The 16,296-nt window shown below is 35.9% G+C and overlaps 1 protein-coding gene across 2 annotated transcripts; it reads left to right on the top strand.

The window, feature by feature from the left end:
* Positions 1-693: 693 nt before the first annotated feature.
* Positions 694-14,734, top strand: ABHD13 (abhydrolase domain containing 13). 2 transcript variants are annotated; one of them, XM_045566916.1, is made up of 2 exons: positions 694-979; positions 13,018-14,734. In XM_045566916.1, exon 2 carries the CDS (start codon positions 13,038-13,040, stop codon positions 14,049-14,051), a length of 1,014 nt encoding a protein of 337 aa, XP_045422872.1. In that variant the 5' UTR covers positions 694-979; positions 13,018-13,037; the 3' UTR covers positions 14,052-14,734. The 2 variants fall into 2 exon arrangements, with proteins under 2 accessions (XP_045422872.1, XP_045422873.1); XM_045566917.1 differs by having other exon boundaries at positions 723-978; positions 13,241-14,734.
* Positions 14,735-16,296: the final 1,562 nt, after the last annotated feature.

The raw sequence follows: 16,296 nt of genomic DNA, 5'->3' as shown, positions 1-16,296 counted from the left end.
AACAAACAACAAAAGCGTATGAAGTAGCCTCTATATAAAACAGGGTATATAGACTAGGAAATGCCCAGGGGAGGGGGAGGCACACATCTGTAAACAAACAGTTCAGTACAATTTGGTGCACGGGGCGGGGGGGGGGTGTTGACAGCGAGGCTAATAATGTCCAAGTATCAAGGGCCCATTTTATGGGTACTTTCAAGGCCTTGGGAAGGGCCCTGACCCTGACAATGTGTTCCCATGGTCGTGCACTTTTGTAAAATTTGCGAAAGTAAGATAATTCTTTCTCTTTAAAAGGGCTCTTTAAATTGTACAAGGTTCAGGCCTCAAAAACCTTGCCCTGACATCCACTCTGATAGAGATAAAAAGAGAAAAACAGCTGTGGAAGCGCTTTAAATCCTGGAACTCACTGCGACACCCCTAACAACCCTATCAAGAAGACACAATTTCTCCTGTAAAAACTGCGTCTTGTAGAAAGATCTGGTGAGCTCCCCGAGGTCACTGGCTCCAGGTCTGCCCGGGCTCCGACTCCTCCTCGCACCGGAGGCCTCAGGTGCGGAACCGGAGGGCCTCCCAGCGCTCGGAGGAAGGTGAGAGGCCACGATCCTCCAGTTGCAGAGCGGGAAGCGGAGCCCAAGGCCGCTGAGGTATCTTTTCCGTCCGAGCCACCGTCGCGGTACTCCCCGGACCGTGGTTTCTGCGCATGTCCGGGAGTGGGGGTTGGGTTCCCCACTCCGGGAAGGAAGACGGAGAACGGGTTATGTGGGAGCCGGCGGGGGCATTTGCCGGGGACACCCGAGCGGGGGCCGGAAGTGGAGCAGCTGAGAGTCGCGCCGTACAAGCTCCGGCTAGACCGTGGCGACGGCAGCGGCCCCTCTGCTGGGGAAGGACGATGAGGAGCGACGGAGGCGGCGCGGGGGGACGCTGCTGCGCGGCGCCCAGTTTCGTGCCCGCGGCCGACTGCGCAGCCTGCCAGCAAGTCTGAGTAAGTGCGGCCCGGAGACGCCGAGTCCCGTGGAGCCCGAGCGCCGGTTCCGCGCCTTCGAGGAGGGTCGCGGGCAGCCGCCGGCGCCTCACGGTGGGCACGAAGCCCTGGCGGGAGGTCGGGAAGAGGCCGCGGGGCCCCAGCGGCGTCCTGGGGAGGCGAGCGGGGGCCGCGCGCCGGGCGCTGTGCCTGCCCGGGCAGCAGCCGCTGTCGCTCGCCCTGACCCTGCTGTTCCGTCGCCTCGCTGGCAGGGAAAACAAACAGAAACCACATACCTGTCTGGAAACTAAAATGCGGTTATTACCAATGGCTTGTCTGGTATCATTTTTTTTTCTGGAACCTGAAACACTCTTAATGTTATATGCCAATTGTATTTCCAGTAATGTGTAGAAATCTATGATCCTTAAAATTGAGCCCTCCTCATCCCCCCCTCCCACACAGAGATGAAAAGTAAAATAGAAAAACCTTACCTACTAAGATTAGAGGGATGAAGTAGTCTGATTTAGTCACCTCTAGTAACAGGTTTAGGTCTGCGAATACCATGGCAGGAAGTTCTGGGGTTTTTAAGAAACATCAAGAGAAGCACCGCATACCATTGAAGTCAGTTTGCTATAGATGTTTGTCAACGTTTATTTTATGTAAAATGCATTGTTAGTGTTATTGCCCAAGTTATCATAACTAAAAATAAGTCTCATTTAACAGCTGTTTTACTTGTATTTGCTATGTAACAGTAACTGAGTAGAAAGAGACAAGGGTATATTGGCTTTAATTTTTGATGTTTGATTTTCATTGATCCTCTCCTGGGTGTTTTTTATTTGCCGTTTGTTAATATTTGTGTGCAAAATAGGTTAATCACATATCTTTGACTAATATGTTAAATTTTATTGTACGTAAGAATTCCTGATTGTCCATTTAGTACTAGTGTAATGATTATCCTACCTAAGACATCCACTGCTCAATTCAGTAATTGTTAATCGAGACTTTTCATGTGCCTACTATAGCCTAAGGCTATATGCTGAAAATACAGACTTGAGTAGGATGAAGTAAGTCACTGTCATCAAGGAACTCAGAGGCTATGTAAGCAGGTTAATTACCCTGTAATAGTAAGTGCCACCGCATAAGTTTGCACAAATTATAGAATATGGAATGGTTGGCAGTAGGGACGAGGGAACCAGGGAAAGATTTCTGGAAGATCTACCTGAGCTTGGTTTTGACAGAAATGTAGGCATTGCCTTATTCGGTCGCTTCTAGTGAATCATATCCATTATTTAATCCAAGACTAATTGGACTTTGGTTGTACTTACATTCACTTACTCTGCTCTAGTAGGTAAAATTTTGTCTCCTAGAAGTACCTTCATTTATTAACATTATTACATTTGATCTCAACAGTATTTCAATTAAGTCTTTCATCCTCCTTTCACATGTGAATAAATATATATTTAGAGAGGCTAAGTGAGCTGGAAAAAGCTACCTAGCTATTAATAGACCATTCCCCTAAACAGTCTCCTTTCCACTGTACCTTTCATTGGTAGTTAATTTGGAATGATGAAAGCAAGGCTGCTTCTAGACCTACAGGTAGCTCTCAGCACACTGGCTGCTGTCTTCTCAGACACATCTAGGGCCATCTGAATATAAGAGTTTACTAACCAAGTTGTCCTGGGCCAACAATATGGCTTAGTGGTAGGTATAGGAAACTGTTGAATCCAACATTTTTCTGTGATCTTCCCTCTCTTGTTAGTTATTGCAGGGGAATCTATTTGTTTGTCTGTTTTCATTAATTTAGAATCTATTTAATTATTACTCAAGGCTTCTAAAATCTTTTTAATTCTTGTTTTGTTGCCTCAGGAAAATCTAAAGCCCTTAAATACCCTTACTTGAGTAGAACTAAAAAAGGCTCTAGTTCTTGTAATTCTTCTAATTAAGATTTTTTTCCTCAAATGACAGACTTCATAATACATTATTTTATGTTGCTGTTTCACATGATCTTAACTCCTTTAACAACAGTACATTCTGCTGAAATCCCTTGAAAAAGTGTATTTCCAGGACATGAGCTACATGCATTTATGAGCTAGCCAGAAAATCTAGCTACTTCTGTGACATTGGTTTTATACAAGAAAATAAATTCTTAGTTTTATTCATCTGGTTTGTAGGTAAAGTTTTAGAAAATTGCCCATTCATAAGTTGAAAACTTGGTGAACTTCATTATCATTCTAAATTCTGACATCACTATTCACATTTTTAGGCATATGGTTTTTTTTTTAAACCATTCTGGATATTTATAATCTCAGAACAAATTGTGATTGGCTTCCACAGTGACAGTAATCTTTGTCAAACTTGACTCTATTTGCCAAATCTTTTAGGCTTCAAGAAGGGGGAAAGCACAAAAATGCTACTAAGTTGCTGTCTAGTATAATTTTTGAAGTATTTGCTCATGTGGATTTAAATCCCAGTTTAAAATGCTCTCTGAACTATTCAGTTATTATTCAACATCTCCATAGGCAGTTACTGTTGATTTGTCCCAGAGGACTATTAATACTCACTTTTTCATTATTGATGGCATGTGGGTAACCATTAGGGAAATAGATAATTCATTCTGTGGTGTCTCCAACACATTGATATCCGCTATTTGTGTTTCCATTTCAGCTGGGCAGCTGGCATGGTTTCTTAACTTCCCAGTGCTTAGCAGAAAAGGAGATACATTGATGTAAGAATGTTAAATCTGAGTTCTATATTACTTGAAATGTGATTGGAAGCTGTGAATTCCTCCAGAGTAATTAATAAGCACCCTGGGATCCTCGTTTTCTCCTGTGATGGGGTTGTCAGCAATGACACATGAACTTGCTTTCTACTTACAGTCTTCACTCAAACCTACACGTTGTTCTGCCCTTGTAGGTATTTTTTTTTAATGTATGAGCAGTTTTTATTTTTCAACAAGCTGTTTCTAAGATTATCAATTTAAGACAAACTTAAGGACTTTTTAAAAAATAATAGTATATTTATGATTTAGGACTTTTTAATTGTATTTAAAATTGTTTAGCCTTTTACCAAATTGTTTTGGGGAAATGCATATTCAATTCACCTATAGGTAAAAATATCTTTTGTAGTTTTCAAAGACCGTTTGCTATTGACTGAATCAGTAAGTCAAATGTACAATGCGCAATGCAATGTCAACTTTTGTAATTAAAAAGAATCAGAATTTAATTTGTGGGGCAGTTCGGACCTTTATTAGAATGTGATTTTATCTGTGCCAAAATGTTATCTGTGATGGAATAATATTTTGTGTAGTTTATTCTCCTAGTTATTAGGGCAGTAAAAATGTATCCACTCCCATAGTTTGAGGTTTAATTTTTGATATATTCAAGTTGTTATTCTTTATTTTTAAGTTTTGGATTAAATATTACTGGGTAAAAAAACCTTAAATGTATTTATAATATAATGTACAAGGGATTTAAATAAATGTAATACAGCTTCCTTAATTTGAAGGAGGCAAGTCTCTGGGGAAAAATGCAATAACGTTATATAGTTAGATAGTATAGAACAGTGGCTCTCAAACTTTCTGGTCTCAGACCCCTTTATTGTTTGTTTGTTTGTTTTAGACACATGGTCTTGCTCTGTCTTTCAGGCTGGAGTACAGTGGTACTATCATAGCTCACTGGCTCATTGCAGCTTCCTACTCCTGGGCTCAAGTGATTCTCCCACCTTAGCCTCCCACGTAGCTGGAACTACAGGCAGAAGCCGTTGCACCAGGCTCCCTTTACATTTTAAAAAATTATTGAGGTCCTGAAAGAGTTTTTGTATAGATGGGTTATACAGATGTTTATTGTGTTAGAAATTAAAACTAGGAATTTATAAAATAATTCATTTCAAAATAATAGTAATAAGTGCATTACATATTAACATAAATTTTTGTGTGAAACAACCACAGTTACAAAAAAGAGTATGGCATTGGTTTACGTTTTTGTAAATATCTTTAATGTCTGCTTAATAGAAGATATGCAGTTACCATATATTTTTGCATTCAGGCTCTTTTAGTGAAACATGAAGAAAATCAGGCGAACACACATTTGTAGTTGTAAAGGGAGGAGTATTATAGTAATAGTCTCCTCAAAGAATTGTGGATATTCCATGATATTACTCCAGCACTCAACAGTGGTCATTCCTTACAGGTCTGTTTACCTCATGCCATCTGAAACCTGTATCAAAGAAGTTTTTTCTCTGTTACATTAAGATCTGTTGTTTTATCTTATAATGGATTTTTTTACTCATGTCTAATTTTGTGGCATCATTCATTGGTCATTTGGAATATATTGGTTTATTGAGTTGTGCACATTCTTCCAAATGGTGACTCATTTACTATCAAAAAATCACATATGTTAATATTACTACCAACACAATGACATACAAAAAGTCTCTTATTGTTGGGGAGCTGTTGGCAACTTCATTCATTTTCTAGAAAATGTCTGCCAAACACTATAGTTTGTCTATTGTCCTTTTAAATAAAAATGTCACCTAAAGAAAGCAACTAGTTCAGCTCACAATTAACTGTGTTTCAATATACAGCACAAGTGTTTTATGTGTATTTCCCATTTGTCACACCCTTGTCACACGTTAAAAAAATGTGTATTCGTTGTTTGAAATATAATAATTTTTACTGCTTCTTTGATGACATTCTTAAATAAAACTGGCTTTTCCCCCTCTTTTACTGTGAGTTCATGGTGATAACACAGTGACCTCAACACATGGTGCCACTGCCTTGATTCATGCAAAGATGTCAGCAGTTTTGACCATCATTGCTTGTGCACCATTAGTGCAAATGTCAAATGGTGAAAAAAAAAATGTCTTAGTATTATTATGAGTATAATATTGATCTCATGGACTCCGTTGGAGCGTCTTGGGTACCCCCAGGAGTCTGTGACAACCTTTTGAGAACCACTGGCATAGGTAAGATATCAGAATCTTTCTGATATCTTTCTATGGGTCCTTAAAGTTCATCCAGTTTAACTGCTCTAATTTCTTCTACACTATCCTTACAAGTATACATTTGGATTATGCCGAATACTTCTAGTTCTTGTGAAAAATTGTGTTACATGCATAAAAATAAGTGGCATAAACAGCTGTTTGATGGCAAATAAGAGATTCTTAACCCTGGAGTTGTGCTTTGTCCTGTTTTTTAAAAGTTTGTGTACATTTCCACTAGGTTTCTGTAAGCAATCAAGCTTGATGAAATCCAGAGATTACTAAAATTATGTTGTAAAGGACACATAGTTAAGGTTTTAATGTTCTTTGGCTATATTTAAAGACAGTTGTGATCTTTGATTTTTCTTTGCCTCTATAATTAAATGAACTTATGTTAGACATGTCCAGTTATTTATGTCCATATGTGTCTTCTGAGTAGCTCATGAGTTGCTTGAGGGCTACTGAGTAGTAGATCATGAGCTACTTGAGAGCAAGGGTTATGGTACATTTATCATTTGAAAATTGTCTACAGTGCCTAAGCACTGTGATTCACATAGCAGGTGTCTACCCATATTATTTGTGGCATTGTCTTTAATCTTGAAATAATATAGTAGGATGCATCAGAATGTGGTGACCATCTCTTTGGGAAGAGGCTGGGAAAGCAACTATGGGACTGCTTCAGTGGTCCACACTGGGTTTGATAACCCCCTGGGGGTCCGCAATGATATTCTGAGGACTGATACCATTGGGGGTGGGTGTAACTTTGATATTGATCTCTTTTAAAGCAGTAGTTTATAAAATAGTTATTTAAATTAGTTTTCCTTAAAAGTGAACTATTTGTGATCTTCCAAGTACATAAATGAGGGAGCACATGAGATGATTAGTAGAGATCAGAAGAGCGTGGCCATCACTCAACTCAGTTGACTTATTTGGTTATTATTGCTAACAACAAGGTGGTCTGAGACCTTTACAGAGTTAAATTATTTTTTATTTTTAGTCTTAAATTATTTATTCTTTACCTATAATGGACTTAAATTTAGAGACAGGAAGCATGCAGAACACTAAAGGTGATTATAACAAGTTAGTTAGGACTATGAAATTCTCAAGATGATTATTACCGTATCTGTTAAGTTGTATCATATGATCATAGTTCTTATACAGCATATCAGGATGTTGCTGATACTTGAAAACCATTCTTTTAAAAGGAAAACAATCATATCTAATTTGTCTATATGGTACATTATAATAAAGATTAGTCATGCTTTCAATAGATTATCTCTTGAGACGTGCTCACTGATATCAATGTGACACCTCAAACCACTTCATTTAGAAAGGAAGCACAAAAATTATTTCTAAGGTCAGAGTTTTTCATTTAAATATTAATACAAGACTAGTGTATGTTATAATAAGGTACATGTTTTTTATACTGTAATACATAATTAATGAATATTTTTGATACTGAACACATAATTAAATTCTAATCTACATATTAAATATTGGGCTTCAAAGACCCATGCTTTTTAAAAAATGTATTTGTTTACACACCATGTTTCTTTGTTCATAATTAACATGAAGCTTGTAAAATGTTAGGTGGGGAGGAGGATGAGTGTAGTTTTGGATAAGTTTGAGATGTCAATGAAGCATCAGGTACTTGAGGACCAGGTAAATTGAGATCGTATTAATAGATGAAGAATAGACTTGTAGATAGGGAATAATTCATACACAGGTGTGATAGTTGGAGTCATGAAATGGAATGAAATCAATGAGGGAAAGAACGTAGTAATTTAAAAGACAGTAGATGAGACCTTGGAAAATACCTACTCTTAGGGGGATAGGGCAGAGGGAAACAGGAATTTTGAGTATTATACTGTAAGCTAGAAGAGGAATTCAATGGTGAATGCCACTTTGGGGGTGGTGGAGTATTGCAGTGTGTGTTGAGAAAGATCCACTGGATTTATTTAAGTGAGGGTGTTTTCTTAATGAAAGATCGTTATGAGAACTCACTCATCAAATTCTCAGATAGAAAGTGGTTAAGGAGTTACTGGAGGTGGTTAAAGCCACAGATTGATGGGTTTTAGAGATGTTTGTCCTGTGAGATCAGATCTGGTAATATGGCAAAGGCAGAATTGAGAAATGGGGATGTCACGCATTCATTTAAGATGTAGGCATAAGGTTAAAAATATGCAGTAATGATATAAAAGAAGAGTGGAAGATGAAAGGTTATTGGTTGACTATGTTTTTATTCCACACAGAATAGGTCTCATGTTCTCTTCCACTAAAGCAACCCTTCTAATTAGTATAAACTTTAACTATTGAGTATATTAAACTCATCATTTCTCCGGATTCTTTATGGTGCTACAATGTTGTGAGCAAATGCATTTTACATGCAAAAGAACCTGACAAATAATCTCTCTCTTCTGATGACACATTTCGTAAATGTCTTGCCTCATAGTATGTACTTCATTGTCTCTCTCATTCTGCATGACCAGCAGCTCTGGTCTGGGGGTCAGCTGGGCATTCCTACAAGACCCAATAGACCATACCATGAACCACCCTCTTTCTGCTTTGTTGAAAAATAACAGATGGAAAACCCAGCATGTCAGTGTCAGGTATATTGTTCCCTAGTGATAGATAGCTCAGGTCTACTGGAAAGATGACAAATAGGTGGGAGTGAGTACCACCCTGGCTTAGCTGCTTCATGCTCCATAGGACACAGTGTCTCTTCTAACAACACGTGGGCATAGCATCCAGGACTCAGCAAAGGGCAAGCCAATTACAAGTCATGTCCCATTCAGAGAAGCCGCTATTTACGCTTCCCACTGGGCATAATTAGCCCTGCTTACTGTCTGGACCCTCAGTCCAGATGTAGCTCACCAATAGAAGTCATTTTTACTACAAACAATGTTGTTTAGAAACAGCTGATATCCCATCTTTATCAGGTTTCCAGGGAAACAGCACTAGAAGGTTAAGAAGAGGTCATTTTTTATACAGAGAAGGAGAAAGTTTTTGTTAACTCTTTACTCACACTAATTTTTTGACAAAATAAATAGAAAACTCTCATAATGCTGGCCGTAGGACCTGTGCAGTCGACTTTATTAGAGGCAGTCTTCATTTTCATTCACTGTCTTAATATCTGGGTCTATGTGAAGTTGTTTTTACATCTCAGCAGATGGCTCATAGTGATTGTGTTTTGCTGATAGTTTCAGCAAATTTAGTAAATAAAAAATCCTTCCCGATATTGTTTACTTGTCCCAGTTCATTTAAGACCATCTTTAAGGTGGAGATAATGATACAGGGAACAGTGATTATTGGCAAGTTAGGTTAGGTAAAAATAAGGCAGTCTGTGAGTGGAATTCTCATTCAAAACCACCAATATATCAGCATATATTAAAGAGAAGAGACACACGCCCAGAACAGTTTTTATTAAGCTGTTCTTAAAATTGACGTCAATTTGATATTACTAGAAATGAATTGATTTTTATTCTGACTTCCATAGTGTAACAATCCATTGTAAGATTATGTTTGCAAACATAGTGACTTTTCAGGAATGTTTTGTGAAAAACTGCAAGTTTATTTCTTACTATTCCTAACCAGTAATAGACTCAAACAAATATACCAATTTTTTTCATGTCCAGTTTTAAACATATGTGCCTACCACTCAGAATACTTTTGTGTTCTTAGAAATGTAATAATTCGGATATGTTACTAGATTATTTAAAAAACATTTTTAGTCTTGAGTATATGTAAAGTTCTGTACTATTCATTAGACATATAGTAGTGAAAAAGGGAAACACAGTTCCTAGCCTTAATAGATTTAAATTCAGTATTGTTTGCTGAAATTAGAAATTAGAGGCTACTAAAACAAAAAGAACTTTTCAGAGTTCAGTAGTTGAAAATCTAAATTATATAAATTTATACAGATGTCAATATAAGTTTCAAATTTAAAAATATGCTGTATTCATGTATTTGGAACTTTGTATTTTATCTGGTGTTATCATAGTTTTTTTAAATAAGAACTAATTTGAGCAGAACACAGTTAAGAAAGTCATAGTAGAGCCAGAAATACTAGTCACACAAGCAAATAAAGTTAACATATATATAGCATTTATAAATGCTTTTATTATTAATTTTACTTGATATGACTGACCAACCCTATATGTAAGCATTTTTAAAATTCTCATTCTACTGAAAAGGAAATCCAGACTGGAATCATAGGTAATAAAGACAAGTTATTCGGGAAGTATGTGATACAACAAACATTTTAAGGGTGATGGAATTTTAAAGTATTCTTTCCTGGCTGGGCGAGGTGGCTCACGCCTGTAATCCTAGCACTCTGGGAGGCCGAGGCAGGAGAATCGCTTGAGCTCAGGAGTTTGAGTCCAGCCTGAGCAAGAGGGAGACCCCGTCTCTACTGAAAATACAAACAAATTATCTGGACAACTAAAAATATATAGAAAAAATTAGCCGGGCATGGTGGCCCATGCCTGTGGTCCCAGCTACTCCAGAGGCTGAGGCAGAAGGATTGCTTGAGCCCAGGAGTTTGAGGTTGCTGTGAGCTGGGTTGATGCCATGGCACTCTAGCCTAGGCAACAGAGTGAGACTGTGTCTCAAAAAAATAAAAAGAAAAAAGTGTTGTTTCCTATTCACCAAATAAATGATGTTTGAATAATTCATCTTTGATACCTCTGTCATAAATGATTGGCTTATCTATAAAAAAACACTAAAAATTTGATATTTTTCACTAAGTATCTGAAGTACTAGGTTAATTACCAAATTTTGCAGCGTTCTGATATGTATTAGTATATATATACACATTTATACTAGATCCCAACCCTTGTTAATCCTAATTATTACACAAAAAGTAAAATTATTTTATTTCGATATATAAAGTTAATGCCAGTGTGTTTTCAGATTTCTCCAGAACAACTTCTGGGCACAAACTAAAATCAATCAGGTATCACATGTACTTAAAAAAAATAAAGTTAACTAAACATTAGTTGAGAAATTTAAGTGACCAGATATGTAGTTGAGACTTACATTACTACAAAGGAGGAGCATAAATTAGCCCTGCCTAATTTAAGCTGTTGACAAATAACTATGGTAAATTATAAAACAATGAAATAATTCAGTATAATAGGCTTAGTGTTTGGTTTCTATACTGTAACTTCTTTTGATGTAATTTTTAGCCAGATTTAACACCTACAGTGTTCAGGTATTGCTTATATTGTAGTGTTTAAGCTCAGATTTTTGTTTGACCTTCCATGTGTGCTTCTCTCTGGATTGCTTGTAGTGCTCAGTAATAAAACTTGCTACCACTGGGTGGCAGTGTTGATTTCTGGGAAACCAAAACAAATGTTATATTGGTTCATGTTCAGAAAATTCATTTGAATAAGAATTCAAATAAAATCTGTGTTTAGTGAAATAATAGTGAAAATCAAATTTATTAAATCATCCAACTTACTGTCTTTATAACCAATCAAATTTAACTTGATTTTATGATGTCTTTTTGATATTTAAATCTAATTTGATATATACTGAAATGCCACATATATTAGCTGATTATGTGGAATACAATTTTTTAAAATCAGTCATTAGCATTTATTTGTTAACGTTAAGGGTAACTTCTTTATAGTAATTTGGTAAGTAAAAGGATATTTAGCATTTAAAATAATTTGGTAAATAAGCATAAGTAGATGAATAGTGCATAAGAACACTTGTGACATATCTCAGTTCTTTTGCCTGTTTTGGTTTTTTTTTTTTTTTTAAAGGGACAAATTCTCTCTCTGTCATTAGGCTGGAGTGCAGTGGCACCATCATAGCTCTCGAGCCTCAAATTCCTGGGCTCAAGCAGTCCTTCTGCTTCAGCTTCCTAAGTAGTTAGGACTACCAGCCTGGCTAATTTTTTGTGGAGATGGATTTTGCTATGTTGCCCAGGCTGGTCTCATACACCTGGCCTCAAGTGATCCTCCTGCCTTGACCTCCTTTTGACTTTTTAAGGCAAAGTGTATACAGGCCCTTTTTGCCTTTTTAAGACAACATGTGTAAACTTTTTGATAACAGAGAAAATTGTCTTTTAATAGTTTTCCTTCATTTTTTTTATATCAGTTATATTTTTCAGTAATCTTTCTAAAAATTTTTCTCTAGGTAGTCATTTTGTTTTCATTTATCTCTGCTTCTCAGAGAATGTCTGTGCATTTGTTTCACACTTATTCCCCAAGTATTTATTGCCATATCAGTACATCTTAGCAATCTGTGTTGACTCCATGGTATAAAACTTCAATAAGGATTATATAAAAGATAGAGGATATCTCATGACACTAGCAATCTGAAATTTATATTTAATCAGATGTGAAAGACAAATCATTAAACTTTTTCTTAAAAATAATACAATAATAGAATCTAGTGGTTAATTTAAATAAGTTATTTAAGTTTAGCTGTGAAAGTCCCCAGGTAGAGGGGAAGATTTTCATTATTATTTCTTACCCTAGTTTGTTTAGTTATAATTTTTTTCTATAGTATAAGAAAGAAAGTTGACAGTAAGTTATATTATATTGCTCTTGTCGGGTTAGAATTGTTAACTACTTCTTTAATAAAATTTGCCCTAGACATATATAGCTTAATGGTAAACGTACCATGGGATCTGGAATCAGGCTTGCTTGCCTCCTGGCTCTTCCACTTGGGAGCTGGAATGATGGTCAGTACACTTATGCCTCTGAGCCTCTGTTTCCTCATTAAAAACCTGGGAATATAGATAGCATCAACTTATTTTTCTCTCACATCAGTGAGAACACATGAATGAAAGTGCTTGGCAGTAAATAAGCAATTTTTAAAAGAAGAATATGTGATGAGTATTTGTGTTTCATAAACACGGCAGTGGAGGAATATAGCAGAAAGGAGACTATTGAGAACGGAAAGTACAAGGGAAGTTATAGCAACCAGTTTCGTGGATGGATTGAACCCGTTACCACATTCAGTAATTAAATGTGGCCTAGTGTTATAGTTTATCATGAATTTTACTTTTAAAATAATAGATACATGTTGAAATAATTATTGATATTCTCTCTCTCTTTCTCTCTCTCTAGGGTACTTACAGAGAGCTACAATGGAAAAGTCCTGGATGTTATGGACCTTTGTTGAAAGATGGCTAATAGCCTTGGCTTCATGGTCTTGGGCTCTCTGCCGTATTTCTCTTTTACCTTTAATAGTGACTTTTCATCTGTATGGAGGCATTATCTTACTTTTGTTAATATTTATATCAATAGCAGGTATTCTATATAAATTCCAGGATGTATTGCTTTATTTTCCAGAACAACCATCCTCTTCACGCCTTTATGTTCCCATGCCCACTGGTATTCCACATGAAAACATTTTCATCAGAACCAAAGATGGAGTACGTCTGAATCTTATTTTGATACGGTACACTGGAGACAATTCACCCTATTCCCCAACTATAATTTATTTTCATGGGAATGCAGGCAACATAGGTCACAGGTTACCAAATGCATTGCTTATGTTGGTTAACCTCAAAGTTAATCTGTTGCTGGTTGATTATCGAGGATATGGAAAAAGTGAAGGAGAAGCAAGTGAAGAAGGACTCTACTTAGATTCTGAAGCTGTGTTAGACTATGTGATGACTAGACCTGACCTCGATAAAACAAAAATTTTTCTTTTTGGCCGTTCTTTGGGAGGAGCAGTGGCTATTCATTTGGCTTCTGAAAATTCACATAGGATTTCAGCCATTATGGTGGAGAACACATTTTTAAGCATACCGCATATGGCCAGCACTTTATTTTCATTCTTTCCAATGCGTTACCTTCCGTTATGGTGCTACAAAAATAAATTTTTGTCCTACAGAAAAATTTCTCAATGCAGAATGCCTTCTCTTTTCATCTCTGGACTCTCTGATCAATTAATTCCACCAGTAATGATGAAGCAACTTTATGAACTCTCCCCATCTCGGACTAAGAGATTAGCCATTTTTCCAGATGGGACTCACAATGATACATGGCAGTGCCAAGGCTATTTCACTGCACTTGAACAGTTCATCAAAGAAGTAATCAAGAGTCATTCTCCTGAAGAAATGGCAAAAACTTCATCTAATGTAACGATTATATAATGTTTCCCTTTTTGATTAATGCATTCTATTTTAATTTGTGCAGAATGATAAAGAATGTTTCTTTTAGAAGTGTGTTATGTCTGTACTTGTCTGAAGAGTGACATTAAACTTTGAAAGGACTTCAGTGTTCCTTTATGATGATCCGAATAGTTTTTTACATTTGAAGAACCAATTCTTGGGATTATTTCATACATTTTCATCAAAACTTTCAATGTGGTTATGTATTCATATCTTTAGTTTAATTTTTTCAATATAATAGAGATTATTCAAAAGTTTCTTGTTGCTAAAGTGGTATAATCTATGTTATGCAGATTAATAGTTGGGTGTGGAAGGAGATATGTAAACAAGAAACCTTTGGGTATTATTTCTTAAGTAAATATTGGGACAATCATGGTAAGCAAACTTAGTTCTGTAACTGCATTTTTCAACTTACAGTTAAAATGAAATGCATGATGGTATTTTATTCCTTGAATTATGCAATGCAACATTTTAAATGTAAATAGCACTGGTCATATACTGTTGTATATGATTACCTGGGTTATATCTATTTTTATGTAAACTCTTATTTTGCTTTTGGCAAGAAGTGAAATTGAGGCCTATGTACAGGTTGCCATCAAATTTTGCTCTGGTGAATGCTGAGATCCTGCTTTTTCTTACAAATAAATGGGATCCTGTTTCCAATATAAATGTACCAAGTTTTTGTTAGGTACAGTCTAGATCATGGCATCTAGAAATAGAAATTTAAGATTTTATTGCAGCTTTGATGTGCATATTGGAACTTTTTAACATTTGTAATTTTGGTGGCAAAGAGAATTTTAGCTTCTGTCAGTTTTGTAAGTCTACAGCTGAACCACTAATAACAGTCATAGTGAAGATCAGAACCGTTTAAGAATTAAATTAGGAAGTCTTATCGTTACATGTTGTACATACTATTTTACAAAAATTCTTACATTTGATTTTTGAGTCCCATCTAGTTATGTTTAACCCACCAAAGGCAAGATACTACTTACTGGACTTTTTGACAATAAAAATTACAAAACCAAAAAAAAAAAAAACCTATGTTCTTGGTTTAATGTTCCAGTTGCTGTGACATAGAACTCCTACATCAAAAGACAGTTTTAGGAAGTCTTATTTATTTATTTAAAAATTTTTACATGCAAGAATGTGGGAATGAAGGGATTCTGGAGCTTTTTAACACAGAATCTATTAACCACATTTAACAATTAAATGGCCATAGGTGGGAAGTAGTATTTAGAAATATAAGAGTAAGAAAAATCTTACTTAGAAACAAAAGGCCCCATTGAAACCTGCAGGATTTACCTTAAAAATATAAGCTATGAGGCATAATTGTGCCAAGTTGTTTCAAACAGTCCTCAAAAATTAGATGTAATTTAGCTCTGTATATTATTATGTCAGCTTTAACATACAATATTTCGAATATTTTAGCTATCTTTATTGGCTTTCTGTGAGCAACTAGAGAAGAGAAATAATGAGTCAATAATCTTGACTTTAATTTAAAACTCTTTCCATGGAGATAGGGCTAGAAATACTTTTGCCAAATAGCATTCTTATCATTCACTTTATGCCAGTATTTAGAAAAAATAACTTACAGCAAGTATGATTTCTAAAGAATAATGTTTTTCTATAAATTATTAACTGTAAAAAGTCTTGCTTTCTAAAATGAGTTGGTAGTGCATATCATGGAAGGTGTATTTTGTATGTGTAAATTCACCACAATTAAAGGCTACTTTTCATCTTGTCAGCCCGTTGCTATGTAGAATGACTATTCTAAATATTAATGTATTAAAAAGAAAATATAAAAAATGTATATTTAGACATGAGATTACATGGCATACCTTATATTGTATCATTCTTTTAAAGTTTACAAAGTACCTTATTTTTTCATGTAAATTAGTCTACTACGCTATGGAGGAATTTATCAACTTTAGTTGTAAATATGCAGATGAAGTACAAAAGCTCTTTCTTCATCGGTATTTTGCTTTTATGTTGCCTTTTTTTTTTTTTTAGATACTCCAGGTTTATAAACTATTTTTTTTCTTTTGAGCCAGGACTTCAAAAGCTGTAGAGTATTTGTGTACCATCTCCTACCTTCACTCTCTTCTTAGGCTTAAGGAGCCTTTCTTTCTGCAGCAAAAAGAGCAGAGGCTCTGTCTAGGGTTGTAGTACATATTTCTTTACTAGCTTCTGTATTAGAGACTATTTCCTTTAATGGGAAGGGGGTGGA

Source organism: Lemur catta, chromosome 13 (assembly GCF_020740605.2).
Source record: "Lemur catta isolate mLemCat1 chromosome 13, mLemCat1.pri, whole genome shotgun sequence".
Lineage (NCBI taxonomy): Eukaryota > Metazoa > Chordata > Mammalia > Primates > Lemuridae > Lemur > Lemur catta.
Note: the sequence above shows the minus strand (reverse complement) of the source record. Positions and strands in the feature narration are given on the sequence as shown.